The sequence below is a fragment of the Perna viridis genome, chromosome 1 (assembly GCF_037379345.1).
Source record: "Perna viridis isolate PV_CMFRI_1.1 ecotype Kerala chromosome 1, ASM3737934v1, whole genome shotgun sequence".
In the NCBI taxonomy this organism is placed as follows: domain Eukaryota; kingdom Metazoa; phylum Mollusca; class Bivalvia; order Mytilida; family Mytilidae; genus Perna; species Perna viridis.
This window is the reverse complement of record NC_142445.1, coordinates 22827006-22848545: the sequence shown is the minus strand read 5'-3', so window position 1 is coordinate 22848545 and position 21540 is coordinate 22827006. Positions and strand designations below refer to the sequence as shown.

The following is a 21540-nucleotide window of genomic DNA, read 5'->3' as shown; positions in this document are numbered from 1 at the left end:
TGCAAAAAAAAAAAAACAAATGAATATAGACTAATACCATCTTGTTATACCAATATATGGAACAAACACATGTGACCTACTGTTGAGCAAACTCATTTTAATAACTGGTACAAATTGCTTTCTTTCAGACTTTCATAGCAATAAATAATAGGTTCTACTAACAAGAAGTACTATCTGTAAAAATAAAGATAGTCGACCCAGTAAAATTTGTTCTTTTTACATATAATTTTCTACATTTCAGGAAATAACACATGGCAAGCAATTTTAATTTTCGATACATTTTTTTCAAACGCAACTACGTTATCAGTATTTGGCCACTCGGGGAAACAGAATTGCGATCTGGTGACTTGTGTTTCCATTGAAGAGCGTCTTTAAGGTCAAAGGGTAAAAAAACTATACCAACTGCATCAGAAAAATAGACAAGAGAATCAATTATAAGGAATGTATTGCTTTATTTATAAAATTGTTATTAAAATACATATTTACAAAATGTATTTCAATTGATACCAACATTAACTGTCAGAAACAAACTGCTACAGTGTCCTGCACTTATCATCCTTAATAAATGCATAACAAAAAGGTGTAAAATAGACATTCAAAATTAATATTATCAGCAAAAAAGTGTCTTCATAGCAAAAAATAACTTGGTTTGGCCCCTCATATGCATTCATTATGTTAACTTAAAAACAAAAGAAAAACGTCAAACTTTCAATGTTTTGGAAAATGATTTCAGCATCAAACAAAATTATTGGAATGGCCTGAAAATACATGAAAATGTTGAAGTATAGTATAGTATATAATGAAATTACTCAGTACTCAGGGACAGTTCCCTGGCAAGATTCAATCTTATCAAATTGACAAATTCAACAAGCATCTTTTCAGAATAAATTTTTAGATGAAAAATTTAAATGAAAATTTTCAAAAGGACTAACACCATAGGATAAACAAATGTTGCTTTACTATTTAACACTTTGAGAATACAGCAATGCTCATACAATTGTTTCACATTCTTTAGATATAAAATTGAACTGCTACCTAAAAAACTGAAGAAATACGAAATGACTTACTTCTAGTAAATTTTAATTCTAACAAAGAGATAAAGAAAATATGTAACTGCTTAGAATGATTTTCTAATTACCCATTATAACAAATAATTCACAAGGTCCTGCAGACGAAAGGACTCAATTTTCATTTCAACAAAACAAAGTCTCTAACACTAACTGACCTACAAAGGATAACTGTGATTCTACTGAAAGAGCAGCACTAAAGCTCATGATATTCCAACCCTTTTTTCCCAAAGTATTTTAAAGTTATTGAGCATGTGACAGACAGATCATGGTATACAATTATAAGTCTATCAAATGTCCTATCTACTGGCCTAAACCAGGGTGGGATTTTAACGAAGAAAAATATGTTCCTAGTTAATAGCTTAAAAGATCTTTAAATGTCCCTGTAATAATCATGCCGTGGGTAAAACCCACCACTTTGACAGTGGAATTTTACTATTTGTAACATAAAAATAAAGTAATTAAAATCTTATTTTCATCATCATTTTCTTAAAATGAGTTCTGATTTCATTGGAAAACATTTCAGTGGCAAATAATTCTGTCAAAAAACCTAAATTTTCAACATCCTTATGAAATATTACCAAGTCCTTTTCAGCAATGCAGATACATAGTATTGGTTGTTCCAAATGGAGATGACTTTCTTTGAGTGATGTTTTTTGGTCAGAACAGTGGTTTTTCAGGTTTTCACATTTTGCCAGAATCTTACAAGAACTTGTACTTAAGTATGAATTTTTTGAAATCAAGGTAACAGCAGTATATAAACCCTTTACTAAAAATTTTAGATCCTTTACAGTTTCAACATATATAACAATCCGATCTCTCAGGAAGCCGGTTGCTCCAATCTCAATATTTAATCAAGGTTCCTATTTCTCAAATAGAATAGACATTCAACATGTTAAAACAGACATCTGTTAGTACACTTGACTTAAGGTCAAACTGAGATATAATTTATAGTCTAAGTACTACACATACTGATCCTTCAACCACCAGTTAGATAAACAAGATGTAAAAAATTACCAGCAACTTGCCCTGAAATTCTCATCAGAGAAATGTTTTTAAATATATCCTTGCCTTCAAAAAAGGAGGAAAACTTTTAATAACATAAAAAAAAATTGTCACAAAAGATTTTAACAATATGATTACTCATTAAACTATTCAAAATCATAACAAATAATAGTTTCAAAATACACTAATTCCACTAGTTTTTAGCAAAACACAAACAACAGCAGACTTCTCATGACTGTTAATTTCAGACAGAGTTATCCTTCCATGATAAATTTATCTTTGAATAACATAACAAATCCTCAGACACAAATAAAGTCTTTGACTTCTGACACAAAAAAGCAAAGCAGCTTAATATATGAACAAGCATTAAAATTACACTCATCCAACAGTTAAGAACATTTAGTGTACACAAATTTTACAAAAGTCACTAATTAATCACATTTGTTTTTAATGCAGACATGATTTGAATCAGCTTATAAAAAACAGAAATCTGCAATCTGAAGTGTAAAAACACTGTAAAATCAATGACAAATTCCTGATGAAAAAGCAAATTCTGTTTTAAAACAGAAAATACATGTCTGTCAATGGACCATTTTATTTCTATGTCAAGTTTTTCTGAAAGAATATTTACACCTTCACTCAAAAATCACAGAAATGTTTGACAATTGTGGAAAAAAAATATGAGCAAAGGGAGGGAATAATTGTAAATAAGAAACACTGATATATAAAAATGAAATAAATCATAAAATTTTCAGTTCAAATCTTCAATACCAATTTAGCTTTAATACTGTGAATTTTAAATGATTATTCAGTGATTCAAACATAACAATACATTAGCATTTTAATAAGAGTTAAATGTACAACAGGTAAGTTATATTATATCTCCTGCTAATAAATAGTTAGCACTAGTGTCCTGTTGCCTGTTTAGCAGCGACAATCAAAGGACGCAAGGTTGTCAGTGGTCTTGCTTTTGTTAAAAATCGATGGCTGAGTAGTTCTGTTGTGTCTGCTCGCTTATCAACGTCGACCTCAAGGCACCGGTCTAAAAAGTCTCTAAGTTCTGGAGAAAGTTTTTCCACATTCTTTATATCAGGTTTGCCCTTTGTAGCGATACGGTAGATGGCTTTAAGTGGGGTTTCATTGAGATATGGTGGTTCTCCTTCTAACATTTCAATTATCATAATACCCATGCTCCAAATATCAACTTTCTTTCCATAGTGCTTTCTACAATAGACCATATTAAAATCAAAAGTGCTACCTAGCTTGCAGGTCAATGAGTATATATGATTTATTTTATCAAGTACTTAACTAAGTCAACATACATAACAATACATTCTAATACTTTACTTAATATTTGTTTTATTTTCAATGCACTGTTTATTATACAAACCTAGATACAACTTCAGGGGCCATCCAATATGGAGTTCCTACCATTGTCTGTCTTTTAGCACTATCTCCACTCAACTGAGCACAAAATCCAAAATCAGTCAATTTAACTGTCCCATTCATACCAAGCAATACATTATCACTCTTAATATCCCTGTGTATGCAGTGTTTCTCATGTAGATAATCTAATGCTTGCAAACATTCTCTAGATACTGCAGCAATCTGTCCCTCATTCATTATTGTTTCAGTAACAACATCTGTGAGGGCACCACCATCAAGATATTCCATGACTACCCACAATTCCTGCTTTTGTGACAGATAATAACAGTCTAAGAAATTGACAATGTTTGGATGTTTGTAATCTTTCATTACTTCGATTTCTGTAATTAATAGTTCTTTTTTGGGCTGATTTGTTAAGTCCATCATTTTGATAGCAACTACTGCATCAGCCCCCACTGGTTTTGCCATACATACATTTCCTGAAGCACTGGAATGAAATAAACATTCTTCAACATATCATGACAGTCTACATTTACAATGCATGGCAACAACTAAAGATTATTTAAAAACTGGGCAAACTTAAAAGGATTACATACAATAAAGCCGATATTTGGTCCCCTGTATGACTGAAAATTAGAAATGTTCATATTTTGAATTTAATATTAATATTTTTGTGAAAAAAGGGCCAAGTAGACCTCATTGTACCTGGTTCTATTTAATTTCAATATAGTAAGTTTATTCAAATTTATAAGTCACCTTGTTGATTCTATACACCTTCCTATACTGTCCAAAGATCTGTGACAGACCATGGCTGAGTAAACATGTTACAGATTCTGGCCAATCATAAAGGACTGACCATGCCCAATCAGACATGTGAGAGACCATGGCCAATCATGACATGTGACACACCATGGCTGATCAGACAATTGACAGACCATGCCTGTTCAGGCAAGTGACCAACCAAGGCCATTTGACATTTGACAGACCATGGCCGATCAGACACATGACAAACCATAGCTCATTAGACATGTGACATACTATGCCTGATCAGACTTTTGACAGACTACGCCAAAACAGACAAGTGACAGACCATGGCTAATCAGAAATGCAACAAGCCATAACCAATCAGACATGTGACAGACCATGACTGATCAGACTTGTGACAGACCATGCCCAATCAGACAACCTCCAGACCATGACTGATCAGACATGTAACAAACCATGACCCATCAGACATGTGATAAACCATAGCTTATCAAACAAGAGACAAACTATGGTTGACATGTGACAGGACATTGCTGATCAGACATATAACAAGCCATAACCCATCAGACACATGACAGACCATGCCAGACCACAGCCCATCAGGTCAATGCAGAATAGTAAGGAATCTTTAAATAAGTGTTTCTTTTTTTAACTGTTTTATACGACTTTATAGGTTTTACAATAAATGGGTAACCACTTACCCCGAGCCAAGTTTCTTTTGAACTTCATACTTAGAAGAAGCATCTCCCGGAGAAGCTAATCTCTCTGAAAATGTTAAAATTTTTTTTTTTTTTCAAATATGACAAAAAGACTTTCACATGCAGCATTAGGCATTTTTAAAGCAGTATCTCAGATACATTTAAGTGTACCAGATTATTACATATTAAAAACAACCTTGTAATTAGTCCCCCTGTGGACCCACAATTGGTAATAAAAATTACTTAACTTGAAATACATTTAGTGTCAAAACATGCATCTAGAAATTTCTGATAATTACATTACTTTGTACACAAGTGGTGCTTAGTTTATCAAAGATTATGACACTTCAGATTATTGTATGTAGATTTTTCAATTGTGCTGCCACTATCGTTTTAGGAGGTAGACCTAGGGTAAGGGATATACAATGTAACTCGAAATCATTGATATATTGTATCATATTCAATTTCACCAAAGCCTATCCAATTTTCATATGAAACAGAATGAAATCGGTCCAAGTTACTTTGATGCTTACATAAGATCGATATAAAATGCTGAATACAGACATTCCAATGATTTGTAAGAGTTTTGTCCCTTAGCCTAGGTCTACCTCCTTAAATGTTGTACATCCCTGATGCATAAGAAACACTTTTTACATCAAAATATTAAATTTTCACATATAGTTCCGTTCGATACTAAAATAAACTATCATAAACCAATGCTACTACATGTGTATTACAAGAAACATAAAAATATCATAGATCTGCTGCTGATAATGAAAAAAAAACTTTTAAGTTCTAATGTTGAAAATCTCTCCAATAAGTCTTTGAGAATCTTTATGACAATGAAGTAATTTTTTATACATTAACCTTCAATATATTACAAATAGCCAAAATCATAAATTTCAATGTCATAGGAAGTAAGCTTTGTGGCAGTCAATGTTTCATAAAATTTTGTTACACCTTATCTTCTTGCAGAAAAAAAGCCACAATCTCAATAAAAAATCAGTTTGCAACTTAAAACTTTTAGACCAGAAATTGAAAGCTTATTTCCTGAATGTACTCATTGCATTTATGGTAATACACCTACGTAAGCCTGCATGTATTTCATCATCAGACAAATTCTTTTTCTGTGATTTTGGACGTCTCTGCAACACTGGTTCTTCTCCGTCTTCTTGTGTCTGGTTGTTAATGTTTACCTTAGCAACACCATCTGTTATATTATTTGTTCTAGAATCAAGCTCGTCAGACTGGTTGTCATTCTAGAAGCATATTGAGTTCAATGTGATAAAATGATTATCTTTAAAAGGGGCAATTGACAAGAAGTTGTTTACATACCAATCAATAGGGAAAATCTTACAATACAGATGGATTATATGATGTCTTGAATTATCAAGAAGTATGCAAGGATCAAAATAAAATGAGACAATGTCATATCATTATGTTTAAAAAAGCTTTCAATACATAGAAACTACATTTAAAAAGAATGATTTTGGAAATGTTTCCCTTTAAGGGTATGTCAATGGAGGTATATAGGTAAATTACATTTTTTGCATCAGAATTAAGGAGGGCCATCTCAATGTTGTAGGAAAATGTCATGTAAATATATGCAATTACATTGTAACTTAATTATAAGTGCTTTTCATAAAAAAAGTACACTTAAAAATGACTGATACAATTACTGGAGGAAACAAGTAAATTTTAGATTTGTATTAAAATACTATTTAAAATCAATTCTAAAATTTTTGTATAAGAACAGTAGCTTACCTTTTTCTGATCAGTTTTTGGTCCTGCAAACACATCATCTGTTTTATCAGTATGTGGTTTTGGGGGTGGTGATGATGATCTTTTGTCTTCATCACTCAGTTCATCATCAGTGGCGTCTTCTTCAATAGTAGTGGCAACTTTCAAATACTTTTGCTCATGTGAACTTTTCTGCTTGAATGACTTCTTTAAAAACTTGATGGACTTAATAACAGCTTCTGGGTTTTTCTTTTGCTCCTCTTTACTGAAAAAATACAGACAAAAGAAATATAGCTTCTGCCATTTTTCTCTTATTAACTAACTCTGTAGCTTCAGTTAAATCTACAATGTACATTATGTATCTAAACCCAACCCCTTTAGACTGTAGAATAAATTTGGTTAAAACAGATGTTAAATTAACTCAGGTTAAAAAAAAAAACAAAAACATTATAACAGTTACGACAGGACATTAAAATAAAGAGCTGCACTTTAAGTGCATAATACGCCTGTTGCCCTTGTAACTTGTCCTTATACTTTTAATGAAGTTATATGATCAACTAGAAATACTATGAGCCCTGTCAAATACCCTTCCCCCACCCACTAAAAAAATCTAATATAAATGCACAAAAAATTTGGCACTATCATAACAAATAGTCTGTTTTCAACAATTTTGCAAGGATTAAATTTCCTTGGCTGTTTCTGCTTTTTTTTAAAGAGTAAAACTTCATAACTTTGACATTTATACAAATCAGAGGGGAGCTTACTTCAAAAGATATGAACAATTAACCAAAGTTTCATAAAAGTTAGTGAAAGTGGTTTTGAGCTATTATTCGAAAACTTAAAAATCCCCCATTTTTAAGTATAAAAATTCATAACACAGAAACAATAAATCTGAAATTAATAAAAATCCAAAGGGAGCTTATGTCAATTGATACAGACAATTCACCAGAGTTTCATAAAAGTAGGTGAAAGTGATTTGGAGTTATTATCCGAAATCTTGAAAATCCCCCTTTTTTAAAAGGAGAAGACCATGTTATTGTGCAAGTCATAAATATCTAAAATAGTCTGTTAAATGTTCATGAAAATTAAATTTAAGAAAGTCAATTTCCTCTTCTTAACTAATCAATCGCTATTTATAATAAGGGAATTTGAATTTCCTGCACTTGTGGGCGCAACCATGATCGTTTGAGCTGTTACTTCAGGAAGTCCGTTTGTAAAATGAAAGTAGATAGGTAATTGACTAAGAAGTCCGAAATAAGCGCAAATTTGGGACTTTTCCCCTATAATTTCAACCCAAAATATGCAGAAGAAAAGATTGAGACAAAACGTGTAAGCAAATTTCAGACAACACTGATGAACTGCACAATTTGCAGCTAGAAAGCTAGTATGTCTGAGGAAAATCCGATGAGTGTTTGTATTGCCAGTCATAAAAAAAAAAAAAAACAAAAAAAAAAAAACTTTTTGAATATATCTATTTCATCATATTTGTAGTCATAAGTTTGACAAGACAGTATATTTTAGTGATAAGAAAAACAGGATCGTAGAAATATTTACAGCATATTCTTTGTTTACACAATTATATGTCAGTGTGCAGTACTTGTAGCAGTACCAAACCGACTTAGCGACGTCACGATCTAATCGGAAGCTATTAGTAAAAATCAATAAAGTCTGCTTATGATCTTCCTTCAGATTAAACAGTTCTGCAAGATGGCTATCCACATATATTTCAAAGATTTCGAATTTTGCATAACCTTGTGCATTTTGCAAAAGTGCATTTTGCATTAAAGTTTATTTATTTTTTTTTATATGGGGATGATTTATTGTAAGAGCATAACTTAATTCAAAGGTGGTCTTTCCCTTTAAGTATTAAGTATAAAAATTTATAACATGGAAACGATAGATCTGAAATTTATAAAAATCGAAAGGGAGCTTACGTCGATAGATATGTACAATTCAACAAAGTTCCATAAAAGTTGGTGAAAGTGTTTTTGAGTTATTGTCCAAAGTGTTGACGACTGACAATGGTATACCATAATACTTCCGTCTTAGACGGCGTATAAAATTCATACAGCTGAAACATGTCTTTTGTCCAACAATTATCATCAATTTCACAAAAAAATAATAACGCTTACGAAATGTTGGACTGTTGCAACAGAGAGTTCCAAGCTGGAGGTAGTCCAACAAAATCACCAGAGACTTTATCAAAGCCCACATGAACATTGTGCTTGACTTCTGTAGGTCCTGATATATTCATCGGCCTGTCATCAGAGTTTGACCCTTGCTTCTTCTTTCCAAATGGCATTTTTGACAACATTTAAATAGCTACCTGTTAAAAACAAACAATGCATCAGGTATAAAATACTTTAATCAAGTGTACAAGTGTATTAAGTGTCTAAGTTTAAACTAGAAAAACTGAGCAATGCTCACTAAATTGAAACCCCAAATCCCACATTTGATATTATGCACCTTTTAACTTCCATTTTGATTTGGATCATACCTAAAATAAAACACAATAGTACACAATGGGAAGATGTTATATAGAATCTGTGAAAGTTTCATTCATGGATTAACAGATAAGTAATAGGTCCCCTATGTCCCTATATTCACAAAGTCCATTTTTCACTATGTGGATCCCCCACATTGATTTGGATCAAAATCTAACACAGGAGGTGCTTGAAGGGAATATGTAATAAAGATTCTGTGAAAGTTTCATGCAATTCCAGTCATTGGTACAGGAGGAGTAACGTAAAAGGGATAGGTCCCTCCCGTGTAACAGAAGGAAAGACACCCCTATCACTATTTACCCGCTACTTCGAAAGTGGGGGGGGGTATAATAAAATAAAAAACCCATGCTGAAGTAAAGAACATGCTATCCCTTGCCCACTTTTTACTGTACAAAATCCTATACTAGCCCCCTTTTTCACTGTACCAAGTCCCATACTTGCCCCTCTTCTCAATATACTAAGTCCAGTCCAATTATTGCCCTCCTACATGTATCTCACTGTACAAAGTTCCATAACTATGAAACAAAAAAGAGCTTTCTTCCATGCAGAAATACATGTACACAGTCAAGTGTTTAGATTTATTAACATGTTTAAAGATGGACATGAAAATATAGTGTTAAGTTTCTTTTCTTTATGGGTATCAATTTTTCAGGTTCATCAAACTTCCATTTATCAACAGATCAATGAATTTGTGGACATTATTAGAAAGAGTACCATGTAATAGTATTAGTGTTACTACATGTTATAATTTGCATAACTCTGTAAAATTAACATCAACAATTAAGTTAGTCAATATAAATATGAAAATCCTGACAAGCACATCTTAATAGTTGTACATATTAAATAAGCTTCCTTCCTCTTATACTGTAGTAGTTGTTTGGATAAACTATATACTCTGCATACATGTATATGCTAAAATCACAGTGACACTAACAAATTACAAAGGTCAAGTGTTCATAATATGCACATCATTAACAACAATGTACAAAAATGCTCCAAAATAAAAACTTCCTAGCTCAAAAACAGCAAATGAGTTTTACCTTCTCCTTGTGCGGTAACAGATCTGCACTTTGAAGAAATAAAAATTTCCAAGTTAAAATATAGATTCAATTATATGGTTATTTAATTTGGGTCAAAATGAACTTTATTCAATGTGCTGTAATCTTGAGGAAAAGAACTTAAGAACACTGAGTTACCATATACATATGTTTGTACATGTATCAGACCAAAAAAAAAAAAATTATGACCAATAAACGAGAACTTCCCTACTAAGTGTGTGCTGAAATATATAGATGGATTATGGTTTAATGTCCTATGAAAGACAGTTCATGCATTTCAGGATAAAAATGATTGACCAATCAAACAGACTCTGCTTTGAACTAGACTGACACACAGAGCCAGTTCTTTATTGTGCTTGCTCACTGATGCAACAGCCCGCAGGTAGGTATGCCACCCTACTCAGACACATTATTCTGACTGCGAGCCATCCAGTCATCAATTGATCCCATTAAATACTGTCTGTGTGCTTGGCGCAAAAGCAGTGACTACTTTGGTGTTACAGGGCTGGGAATTGAACCCAAGACCTTCCCACTAGAGATGAATACTCTACCCTGAGACCACCAAGGCAGTTGCACAAAAAAATAACCATGTCACCAAAAACAAACTTAACTTTAATGTTTCATTGAATTTGGTCATAGGGAGAGTTGAAAATATGTTGTCATTGTTAAAAAGGGAAAGTAAACATTAAAAACATACGGAAGTTGGTACTCGATTTAAGATTGAGTTAGCCAAAGCAGCACATTAGAATTTTGGGGAATAGCAATCACAGCTTTGAAACACTGAATATACTGTACAATATTTGACAAGACATTAATACACTAGTATATTACTTTCTGAACATTCATGTAGCTATTGCCCAATAATTAGAATAGTAAATGGTTTTAATCAGTGAACAATTTTCAATAATAAAACATGAATGAAAGAGTTTCTATGAGTAATAACCACTCTCATATACCCGAGGCATTCCAGTAAACAATTTAAAAAACTACAAGTTCTTGTACATGCATGTATCTAACGTAGCATCAAAAAATGTACATAGAAATAATATCATTTATACATGTAAAATATTCTGTGGGACAGTTTTACAGGAAAATATGAACACTACATTCAAGGATGACAAACCTTATACAGAGATAAAATAATTGATAGATAAGATATGCATCAGCAATTAGTAAAAAACTGAATTTTTGTTCTCAATAACATTTAACATAGTGACCTGCTAATGTTTGAAACATTTCATTATGCATGTACATTTGTATATATATTTTCTTCAGTTTTATCAGTGTTCCAGCTAGTTTTCTCAGAGAGGGTCATCCACTGTTTTCTAGTGACGTTCTGTGCTCTTTTCACAACGTCCAGCCCTTTTGTAAAGTCTACATGCAATCTTTAGGAAAATTGAATTGTTTATTTTGACTTTTCATAATGATCCACCATTTTCTAATTTCCCTCTTTGTAAACAATAGAATGTACATGCATATTGTGATCTATCTATTCACCTTGAACATTAAGAAAAACAGATGATTGACAAATGTTATTTAAAGCTGTATCAGAAAGAGAAGTTGACAATTTTTTTTTAAAGTAAGAGAAAGAAGAATTCTATCTTGGATAACCTATTCCTTTACTAATGTGTAAATAATGAAAAGAAAAAAGGACGGATATGGTACATGTACATGTAAAATGCAACAAATGCATTAGCTTATAACTCTAATACATAATTATAAATACTTTCAGAGGTCACCAAAAGATCATCAATAAGTACATGTATAAACACACCTGTAAGTAATCTTTGAAAGGCTCTGACAACAAAAGTAATAAAATCCACAGTAACAAAACAATTAAAAAAAATGAAAAAGTGTAATAAAGACACAAAAATACTTCAATGACCAACATCTTCTGACTGTGGACATGCATTTGTCTGTGGTGGGTTTAACATGATTTATGTAAAATATGAGGCCTTAAACACCCCCTTCAATGTAAGGTCAAAAATGAACTGAAACAACAAACACCATACAATTTACTCAATATACATCCAGTTCTCTATATACCATATACATGTAGACAAAATGAGATATTCTGTTAAAGAACGCTTACATTTACTGAAAGTTAGGTTTTAACATATCAAAGACAAACAATACCATAAAAAATACCAGAATTAAAAATAATCAGTCACTACAATTCCAGTGAATTGGATTTGGAGTTGTAACATCAAGTACTTAGAAGACTAGATTTCATATTGAGCAATACTAAAAAAAATACTTAAATTTTTTGTAGGGATGAAATAAATGGTCAAATACAAGTTTCAAACAATAAACAACAGTTTGAAAATTGTATCCATTTTGAATAATTCTATTGATTGGGCAGTTGATAAATACATCATATATTTTGACTGAGTTATCTCTCTTCCAAACAAAAAAGGCACCAATATGAGAAAATAAATTGTAAAAATCTTGGAAATTTATCGAATATTTGGTTACAAACAAGTACATGTATTTCCTTCAGTTTTTTGTTTCAAACGGTTAAGACAGGAGAAGGATTGAACATTCTTCACTCCAGCCTATGATAATTCATGTTTTACTGATCATTTTTCGTTATGGAACACGCAATTTTGTTGTGTGATTTCTTAAGACTTCTATTAAATTTATCTCAATTGATAATTCGGTAGAAAACCCAAAGCATTTCTTTTGATCTCCTTGTTCAATAACTGAACAGTAAATTCTAAATTTCAAGGGGATATTTCGTAAGCTTCATACTGACCACAACAATAATAAAAAATGGCAGCTGACGATACTACGGGCGACAGATTTTGGAAGCCAGAGCATCCCCTCATTCCCCTGAATATGAGTCAATAAAGTTTCAGTCTCTTTTTGTCAGTAATAAATGTTGAACATGATTATTGATACTCTTGATCAACTTTTATCAAGAAACTGAATTTTTTTTAATAAGAAATCATTATGGATTAAGAGGGACCAGGATAAAAAAACAACAAAATAAAAATTCCAACAGAATGTCACTGCCTGAAATGTTTTATTCCAGTGCTGCTAAAAAAGACAAAATCAACAGAACAATCCATTACATGAAGATTTGCTTTACTCAATCATATATTAATTTTGCTGTAATAAATTTGGTTTAGGGGTAGAGGTATAGATTATAAATTCAAATTCATGAATGTATAATACAGTCAATCATTCAGTCTGCAAGCTGATTTCATTTTGTCCAAAATATTTAGTTACTTACATATGTTGCATAAAGAAAAAGTAACAGTTAATCTCAATAAAAGAAAATCAATGTACAAATGCCCTACGTTCACTTCTCATGATCACTCCCCACTTCTCCCTAGTGTCTCTGAAAGAGAAGTAACTTCTCCCTGTTATTCTCAAGTACAAAAAAAATGTAGCTTGTGCCCTATTTTGTAATTTCAACATGTACCTTTTCTTGTACCCTTTTCAGGGCTGGAACATTGATGATGCTATTTTTAAAATGTCTGGACAATTTTCAAATTTAAGGCTGGAAATACCCTTTAATGCTCCTACTTCTTCGCCTTAAAGAATAATTACAAATAAAAAGCAGCTATAAAGCATATGATGCAAAATTACATGTTCCTGCATTCTGAGAACTCGGAATTGGAAAAGGTTGAAAGACCAAGAGGGAGGTCTCCAAACAGCTTACAGACCACCAATTCAACCAATGAGCATTTGGAACGTACGCAAAAATAGTCCTACGCAGAAATTACCCCTGTTCCTCATAGTGCTGTGAAAAATGTTCTCATCTTATTTAAAAAAATTAAACAGTTTCTGAAAGGAAAAACATTTCTGTACAATTTGTAGGTGCATTTTGCTTCTTGTGATGTGAAGCCTAATCTCCATAATGATTTCTATATATACCCCTATCTTGTGAAAACACTGGGATTTCCCATGCTATTTGTAGACCCTTCACTTCCGGTGACCAGTACTGCACTGCAAGTCTGCTAACCCCACATGCCATTCTGAGGATTGTGAGCTGACATATGTAGAATCATGCTGATATATAGTCCTCTGCAGGTTAAAGTTAAGGTAAAGTCCAGAGAAGCCATTGAATATTGTGAAATTAGCATAGAAGCCTATGGGAAGTGGAATTAGTGGTTTCTATCCTTAAGCTGAAGCCATTCCAAAATGAAAAGTTTCTTGAAATAGCTTTAAGCTACTTGAAGATCTTGTAAACTTTGCCATGAGAGGAATACACTACAAAAATCCTTCAAAGTATGCATTTTTTTAAGTTATAGGTCCAAATTATGGAAAATTGGTCTTTTTGGCTGATTTTTATGTCCTATCTTGTAAAAAGTGTAGAAAATTTAGTAAAAATATCAAATATTAAACTTTGAGGGCTATATTTACCTAAATATGGTGGTAATCAGCACTTGAAATCAAGTTTTGTGTAGATTTGAGCAAAAATTAGGTTAGAAATGAGGAAAAACTCACTTTCATTACTGCGGTTCAGGCCATATAAGCATTCCACTATGGCAACATGGAAAATCCATTATTGAGTACTTTTTTTTCCTTTGGTGCCCTTTACTGGTCATGTTTTAATGTGAAAACACTGTATTTACAAATTTAAAGCCAAAGGTATCACCTTTTGTGAAAATTCAAAGATTTAGGATTTTTGACATGTGATCAAGAAAAAGGGGGAGGCATGTCAGAAATAAATTTTTAAAAATAGACCAATTTTTCAGAAAATGATTACTTTTAAAACTATCTCTTTATTAATATTGTTAAAAAACAAGTTGTGATTGATTTTTCTTATTTGAAAAGTCAGAAAAAGTGCTTTGCAAATATTTAATGCATTTAAGTATGGTAGAATATTGTCACTTTTTTGCTCGCGCAACTTGGTTACCCTATATTTAAAAATCAAATATTTAAAAAAGTGCTCGTCACATTTCACTGAAACTTTGCAAATGCATTCAGTATGTGTGTAGGAAGATACCTGTGTAGTTATTTATTTTTTCTAAGACAAAAAGTGACTCTTTAGGTTACAGACCACCAATTCAACCAATGAGCATTTGGAACGTACGCAAAAATAGTCCTACGCAGAAATTACCCCTGTTCCTCATAGAGCTGTGAAAAAAGTTCTCATCTTATTTAAAAAAATTAAACAGTTTCTGAAAGGAAAAACATTTCTGTACAATTTGTAGGTGCATTTTGCTTCTTGTGATGTGAAGCCTAATCTCCATAATGATTTCTATATATACCCCTATCTTGAGAAAACACTGGGATTTCCCATGCTATTTATAGACCCTTCACTTCCAGTGACCAGTACTGCACTGCAAGTCTACTAACCCCACATGCCATTCTGAGGATTGTGAGCTGACATATGTAGAATCATGCTGATATATAGTCCTCTGCAGGTTAAAGTTAAGGTAAAGTCCAGAGAAGCCATTGAATATTGTGAAATTAGCATAGAAGCCTATGGGAAGTGGAATTAGTGGTTTCTAGCCTACATCATTACATGTAACAAGATCTTAAATGATCATTGTACATGGACTTAAATGAAGATACACATGTTCATGTATATGTATATATGTTCATTTGTATATCCCCCAATCAGAAATCATTAAATATTCTAAATTACTTGTTAACAAAAAGCAAGTCTATGCAGCTATAACTTGTATTTACATAGGATATCAAGTGTTTCTCCGGGTTAAATGAATGGGCCTATGATATATGACTTGTTTAATTCTATGGTCTGCTGGCAGTTGGTGGCTTGGTACCACTTTTCTGCACTTTCATTAGCCACAAGATTTAATGATTTTTCTGTTAAAGTACATGTACATGTAAACCAAATTCCACTAGCTTAATGAGCCTGGTCCAATTTAATGCAGGCAAACAGAAAGGGAGAACTGCTTACTACTCCCTATGTCTATGAATGTCCAAAAACTAAAAAAAAACTTGCATTGAAAGTTAGTGAATGCACTTTCATGTATTTTTAAACAAGTCTGTTATGCATCATGACATCAGTTTATAAATACTGCTAACTAACAAGAGATTATAAGCTGTCCACATGACAATGGCTGTAGGCAAATTAATGTTAGTGGTACAGTACATTGTAAGAAATGCTCACAACTAACATGTGAAATTCTCCACTAAGATACCAAAATAATCATTAGTTTTCTTTAAAACATATTGAATAATCTCACCTTATAATGATATTTCCAGAAAAAAGACTATTTCCCCTTTTGGTATAATGCTTTCTGGAATGTCACTTTCAACTTCCTTGTTCTAAACCATGTACATTTCAGCCCTCGTTTGTCTCATTACTGACCTGTAATAGTAGTGTTATGTCATTACATAACTGGACATATGATTACTGTAATTGACTAAATTACACGTGTGGCTTTAAGGTGTCGTTAAACTGTCAAAAAGTGATGGATTACTGCACCAACTTGTCATGAAAAGTTAAAACGGAAACTACATATTTAAGTTCTTGAAGCCACATCGCGACGACATATGGTGTTTATATCACTAAAATAGTACAAAATGAGATAAAGAAAGAAATTGATGATCATATTAAGGTTCTATGTACCTTCACTGAGCATTATTTACCTGTTTCATGAGTGATGAGACTGTTGCATTAACTTCCTATATTTCCGGAAACAGTCTCGATCTCGATTTAGGGGAGGCAACAATTTTCGCGGACTTTTTTTACTGACGGTAAAATATGTTAATTGTTTAAAATGCAAAAAAAAAAAAAGAAAAAAGAAACAACATTATAAATATTATCTTGTTCGACAGATTACAAAAAAAAATAAAGAAAATTTCAAAACATCTTGATTTTTTTCCGTTTCATCGGACTTTGGGCGTTTTAAAGAATTGTTTAAATCCTAGGTAAAACGGATGCGGGTATCATATAACTCAGTTCCTTGACATATGTAACAAACAATGCCTGCTTTTTAAACGCTATAGACTGTGTCGTACTGTTTATGGAAACCCCTCTGATTCCCCAATAAAAACCTGCAATTAAATTATAGGTCTCTGGTATTCTTTTTAGAATATTAAACTGTACTAAGTATGGGTAGTGAGTTTAGCTTGAAGTTTAAATATATATATAGAATATAGTAATGTAACAGGGAAACCGTTGGAAGTCCGGGATGTAAATTAGGCATTATAGAGTATACGTAATCGAGATAATCAAATTTCCGCCGCAAGTTATGTAATACATGCAAAATAGAAAAAAAAATGAATTTGATTTGCAAAAAAGTAGCAAATTTTGACTTCGTAATGACCGTTTATCAAATCATAGATTATAACTGCCTGCGAAATTTTAACTAAGTTAAGTATGTGCATACTTCGTTTTGTTGCTTCGAGTTTTTCAGTCATTACCAATCACACTGATCGAATAGACTATTGACATACTAAATAAACGAACTAAACAAGAAAAAAAGAGATTCATTTTTAGTAACGATTCGTGATTGACATTGACCTACCCGACATGCAGATGAGCACACAATCCGATGTAACCTTAAACAAACGACAAACTTAGCTTAGGTTGTACTATACGGCTAGGTCAATTCTGAAAATTTGGTCTCATATTTTGTTGAAACTAAGCTGTTTTGAGACAGTCCACACAGATATTGCTAGTGTTTTTTTCATAAAAAAGTAGGAGGGTTGAAAAAGACACCCTTTTCGATTCGTTTTCTCGCAATTTTAGTTACTAAATTTCGTGCGAAATAAGGTACTTTGCTTGAAAATCAGCCAGCTGATGCTGTGGAAAGAACCTAATACGACAGGAGACTGAAATATTCCGAATACCTTAAAATACCATTACGCTTAAAGCTGCATTAGCTGTCATTTTCGTTAATTTTTGTTTCTGTTGAAATATGCCTTAACTCTGAATTATTTCTACGAAATTGTATAATTTCATTTAATATCCATAAATAAAATGTATTAAATACATGAAATAGGTGTCTATATATTTGTTGTCTTTCACGACAAAAAATTGACCCAGAAAGATTCGTATGCATGTGACTTCTGGTGACATTAATACACGCATGTACTGTAAGGGTCGCTTTTTTAAAAACGAATCTGATTGCAAAGCGAAAGTGGTTAATCAATGGCAAGGAAGACAGTAGGACTCTAGCCGTAAAAGAAAAAAGTTCGAATATAATGTAAGGATCCTTTTGAAATTTACGTATTGTGATATAATGTGGCACAAATGGTCAGTAACTTTCATTATTTATTTGAAAACTAATCAAGAAAAAGATGAAATGAAATGTAAACAAGACACGTGCTTACCTGTGAATCCGTTATTGTTATTTTTTAACCAAGCTTAAAGTATTTTTAACCCAGGTTAATGCCCTGTCGGTAATCTTCGGAAGTAATGGCGAAAAACAATTAGATCTTCTTCGATTAAAAAAAAAACGTTCTTTTCACAATATTCAGTAGGTATTATTAACAGCTATTGCTTAAATTGCATTACTACTTCTTTCATTTGGTCAGCAAAATTCAGTAGAATCAAAACTGAACAAATTTGGCAGCTAATGCAGCTTTAACTACATTTAAACATTTCAACTTTACATGAGCTTGATTTGCGAAACAGTGCGCCTAAATGTAACTGTAAGTGCACCCGTAAGTAAAACAACAACAACAACAACAATAATAATAATAATAATAATAATAATAATAATAATAATAATAATAATAATTATAATAATAAAAACAATACAAATCAAAACCTCGAAAAAAATCTCTTACCCGACTAGCTCTTTCACATAAGAGCAGACCAATGGTAAGGGATATTATTGTATGAAAAATTTCTTCATACTCATCAAGACACTCAGAAACGTATTGGAGAGATTTTCAACAGTTGAGGTTACAGACCACCAATTCAACCAATGAGCATATGGAACGTACGCAAAAATAGTCCTACGCAGAAATTACCCCTGTTCCTCATAGTGCTGTGAAAAAAGTTCTCATCTTATTTAAAAAATTTAAACAGTTTCTGAAAGGAAAAAACATTTCTGTACATTTTATAGGTGCATTTTGTTTCTTGTGATGTGAAGCCTAATCTCCATAATGATTTCTATATATACCCCTATCTTGTGAAAACACTGGGATTTCCCATGCTATTTATAGACCCTTCACTTCCGGTGACCAGTACTGCACTGCAAGTCTGCTAACCCCACATGCCATTCTGAGGATTGTGAGCTGACATATGTAGAATCATGCTGATATATAGTCCTCTGCAGGTTAAAGTTAAGGTAAAGTCCAGAGAAGCCATTGAATATTGTGAAATTAGCATAGAAGCCTATGGAAAGTGGAATTAGTGGTTTTTAGCCTTGAATTAACTTTTAAGTTTTTTTTTTTATCTGCAGATCTGTGGTATCTTAAGGGATTGGATTCTGTTTCTCGTAATACACATGTATAAGCAAGGGTTTTTGTTAGATTTTTCAGTATCAAACAGGAATTATGTGTGAAAATTTAATATTTTGATGTAAAAAGTGTTTCTTATGTGCCAGGGAAGTATACAACATTTAATTGGAATTCTGTTCCTGTATAGTTTAGATGACACCAAGTTAGAAAATAGCTGGACAGTCAACCTCTATCCTTGCTGGTGCATCGTGCGACTACTTGTTAATTTAAAATTGAAATAATAATTATAGTCACTTACGTGAAACTTAAGCCATCATATGAATTGTTCCATACAAGTAAGTAAATTGGGCCTTTTTTAAATGCACTAACATGAATACACGACACGAGAAACACACAAATAAATTAAATATTAAGATATCGCATCAATCATTCAAATACACAGGATGTTCTCTATTACCTTCCAAAATTATCTCATATTTATACTGTTGCAAATCTAGACGTATTTAGGTATGATAATTTCCTCATAAAGGAATTGATTTCAATTTTGACAAGAGTAAGTACGGCATAGATGAAACGTGGCCTTTGATCTTGGTTTTTGTATTGAAAAACAAAATAAAACTCTTCCATAAATTGGGTCCCAAAGCCCAAAGAATGGGGACTATATGCAAATTTTGGTACTCGTAGAATGAGGATGATTTTTTTTTTGAAGGATGGGGGTATCTAATTTTAGATATTCTTGGTATCATAATTGTATCGATTTTTTTGCGGGGTCAACATATTACCGGTATATGAAACAATTAATTTGGGGAACCAGATTGCATGGCATTCTATGTAGTGTTAATTTTCCCACTAAATATATTTTTAGGGGGGGGGGCTGTTACATTTAAGACAAGATAATTTTTGGTTGGCTTGAAAAGAGTGCATTAGTAAAATATTTTGTAAGGAAAGAACCCTTTTTGCAATTGTGATCAGGGAGAACCCATTGTATGGTATATAAAGATATTAGGTTGATAAAATATTAAGCACAGCATCAACAGCATATCTTTGAGTAAAACCACACAGAACCAAAAGTTATCATGGTCAAACCAATATAATGAACTTTATGTGGCTTTCCAAAGGAAGTGATCGTTTAAATGTATGAAAAGTTTTGTACATGTGTATACAATCTATAATTGTGATGAAAAATGTTCAAGTTTTTGCAATATAGAGAAGGTTGTGTTTAAATACTTTGTCGTTGCACGGGCATTTCCCTATCGTCTGCCATGGGAATTCACACATTCAACCAATTGTTAAACAGTGTCTATATGTTTCCGATAGGAAGGTGGGTTTTATGAAAATGTTAACGTTGTAGCATCCTGTTGAACAACAAGGAAGTATTTTTTCATAAAATACTTTAAAATATCTTTAAAGGCCAAGTTCGTAAGCATTTCAATTACCCGAGCTGTAAAGTTAAATTTACAATGTTGCACACACTACACTCAACAGAATGTTATCTACAAATTCTTCTGATTCGATCGCGATTACCTGGTTTATCACATTGCATCGCCCTATATGGTGATATTTTAAAGGAAACGTAATAACCCACTCGAAATCAAAGAAAGACGAAAATTGCATACACAAAAATTGCATACACAAATGTTGTAATTAGTATACGCGATAGAACTTGTACCAGAAACATCGCTGGCTAATGTGTCATCTTGCTCCCACATGTTGAACTTTTAGCGCACGGCGTGCGTTATAGCTAGGAGGTCGAGCCATCATAGCCCCGCCCTAAATAGGAACAGTTACGTGAAAGTAAGGACTAGTTATCGGTCTCTTGCAATAATGAGATAGCACGTGTCTAGGCGTCGCGCATATGGACAATCTCAAGATGCGTTTGTTTCCATTTTCAAATCCATAGGAATTATTGTGCAAAAAAATACCAAAATACAAAACAACACAATGTCATTTTATGTACGCCAGTTAAAGTCAAGAGCAT

The 21540-nt window shown here is 32.5% G+C and overlaps 1 protein-coding gene across 2 annotated transcripts; it reads right to left on the bottom strand.

The window, feature by feature from the left end:
- Positions 1-432: 432 nt before the first annotated feature.
- On the bottom strand, positions 433-16931 carry LOC148627821 (serine/threonine-protein kinase PAK 1-like). 2 transcript variants are annotated; one of them, XM_088579670.1, is made up of 8 exons: positions 16797-16931; positions 16391-16515; positions 8794-8987; positions 6686-6926; positions 6009-6180; positions 4925-4988; positions 3463-3945; positions 433-3296 (listed from the first exon to the last, which is right to left on the bottom strand). In XM_088579670.1, exons 3-8 carry the CDS (start codon positions 8973-8975, stop codon positions 2978-2980), a joined length of 1461 nt encoding a protein of 486 aa, XP_088435796.1. In that variant the 5' UTR covers positions 8976-8987; positions 16391-16515; positions 16797-16931; the 3' UTR covers positions 433-2977. The 2 variants fall into 2 exon arrangements, with proteins under 2 accessions (XP_088435796.1, XP_088435804.1); XM_088579678.1 differs by having other exon boundaries at positions 16777-16855.
- Between the last annotated feature and the right edge of the window lie 4609 nt (positions 16932-21540).

Coding starts and splice junctions, on each gene's coding strand:
- LOC148627821 (XM_088579670.1), bottom strand. CDS start 8,975: ATGTTGTCAAAAATGCCATTTGGAAAGAAGAAGCAAGGGTCAAACTCT. Junction 6,927..8,793: donor TTGCAACAGTCCAACATTTC/GTAAGCGTTATT, acceptor GTATTTTTTCAG/TAAAGAGGAGCAAAAGAAAA. Junction 4,989..6,008: donor TGAAATACATGCAGGCTTAC/GTAGGTGTATTA, acceptor TAACATTTTCAG/AGAGATTAGCTTCTCCGGGA.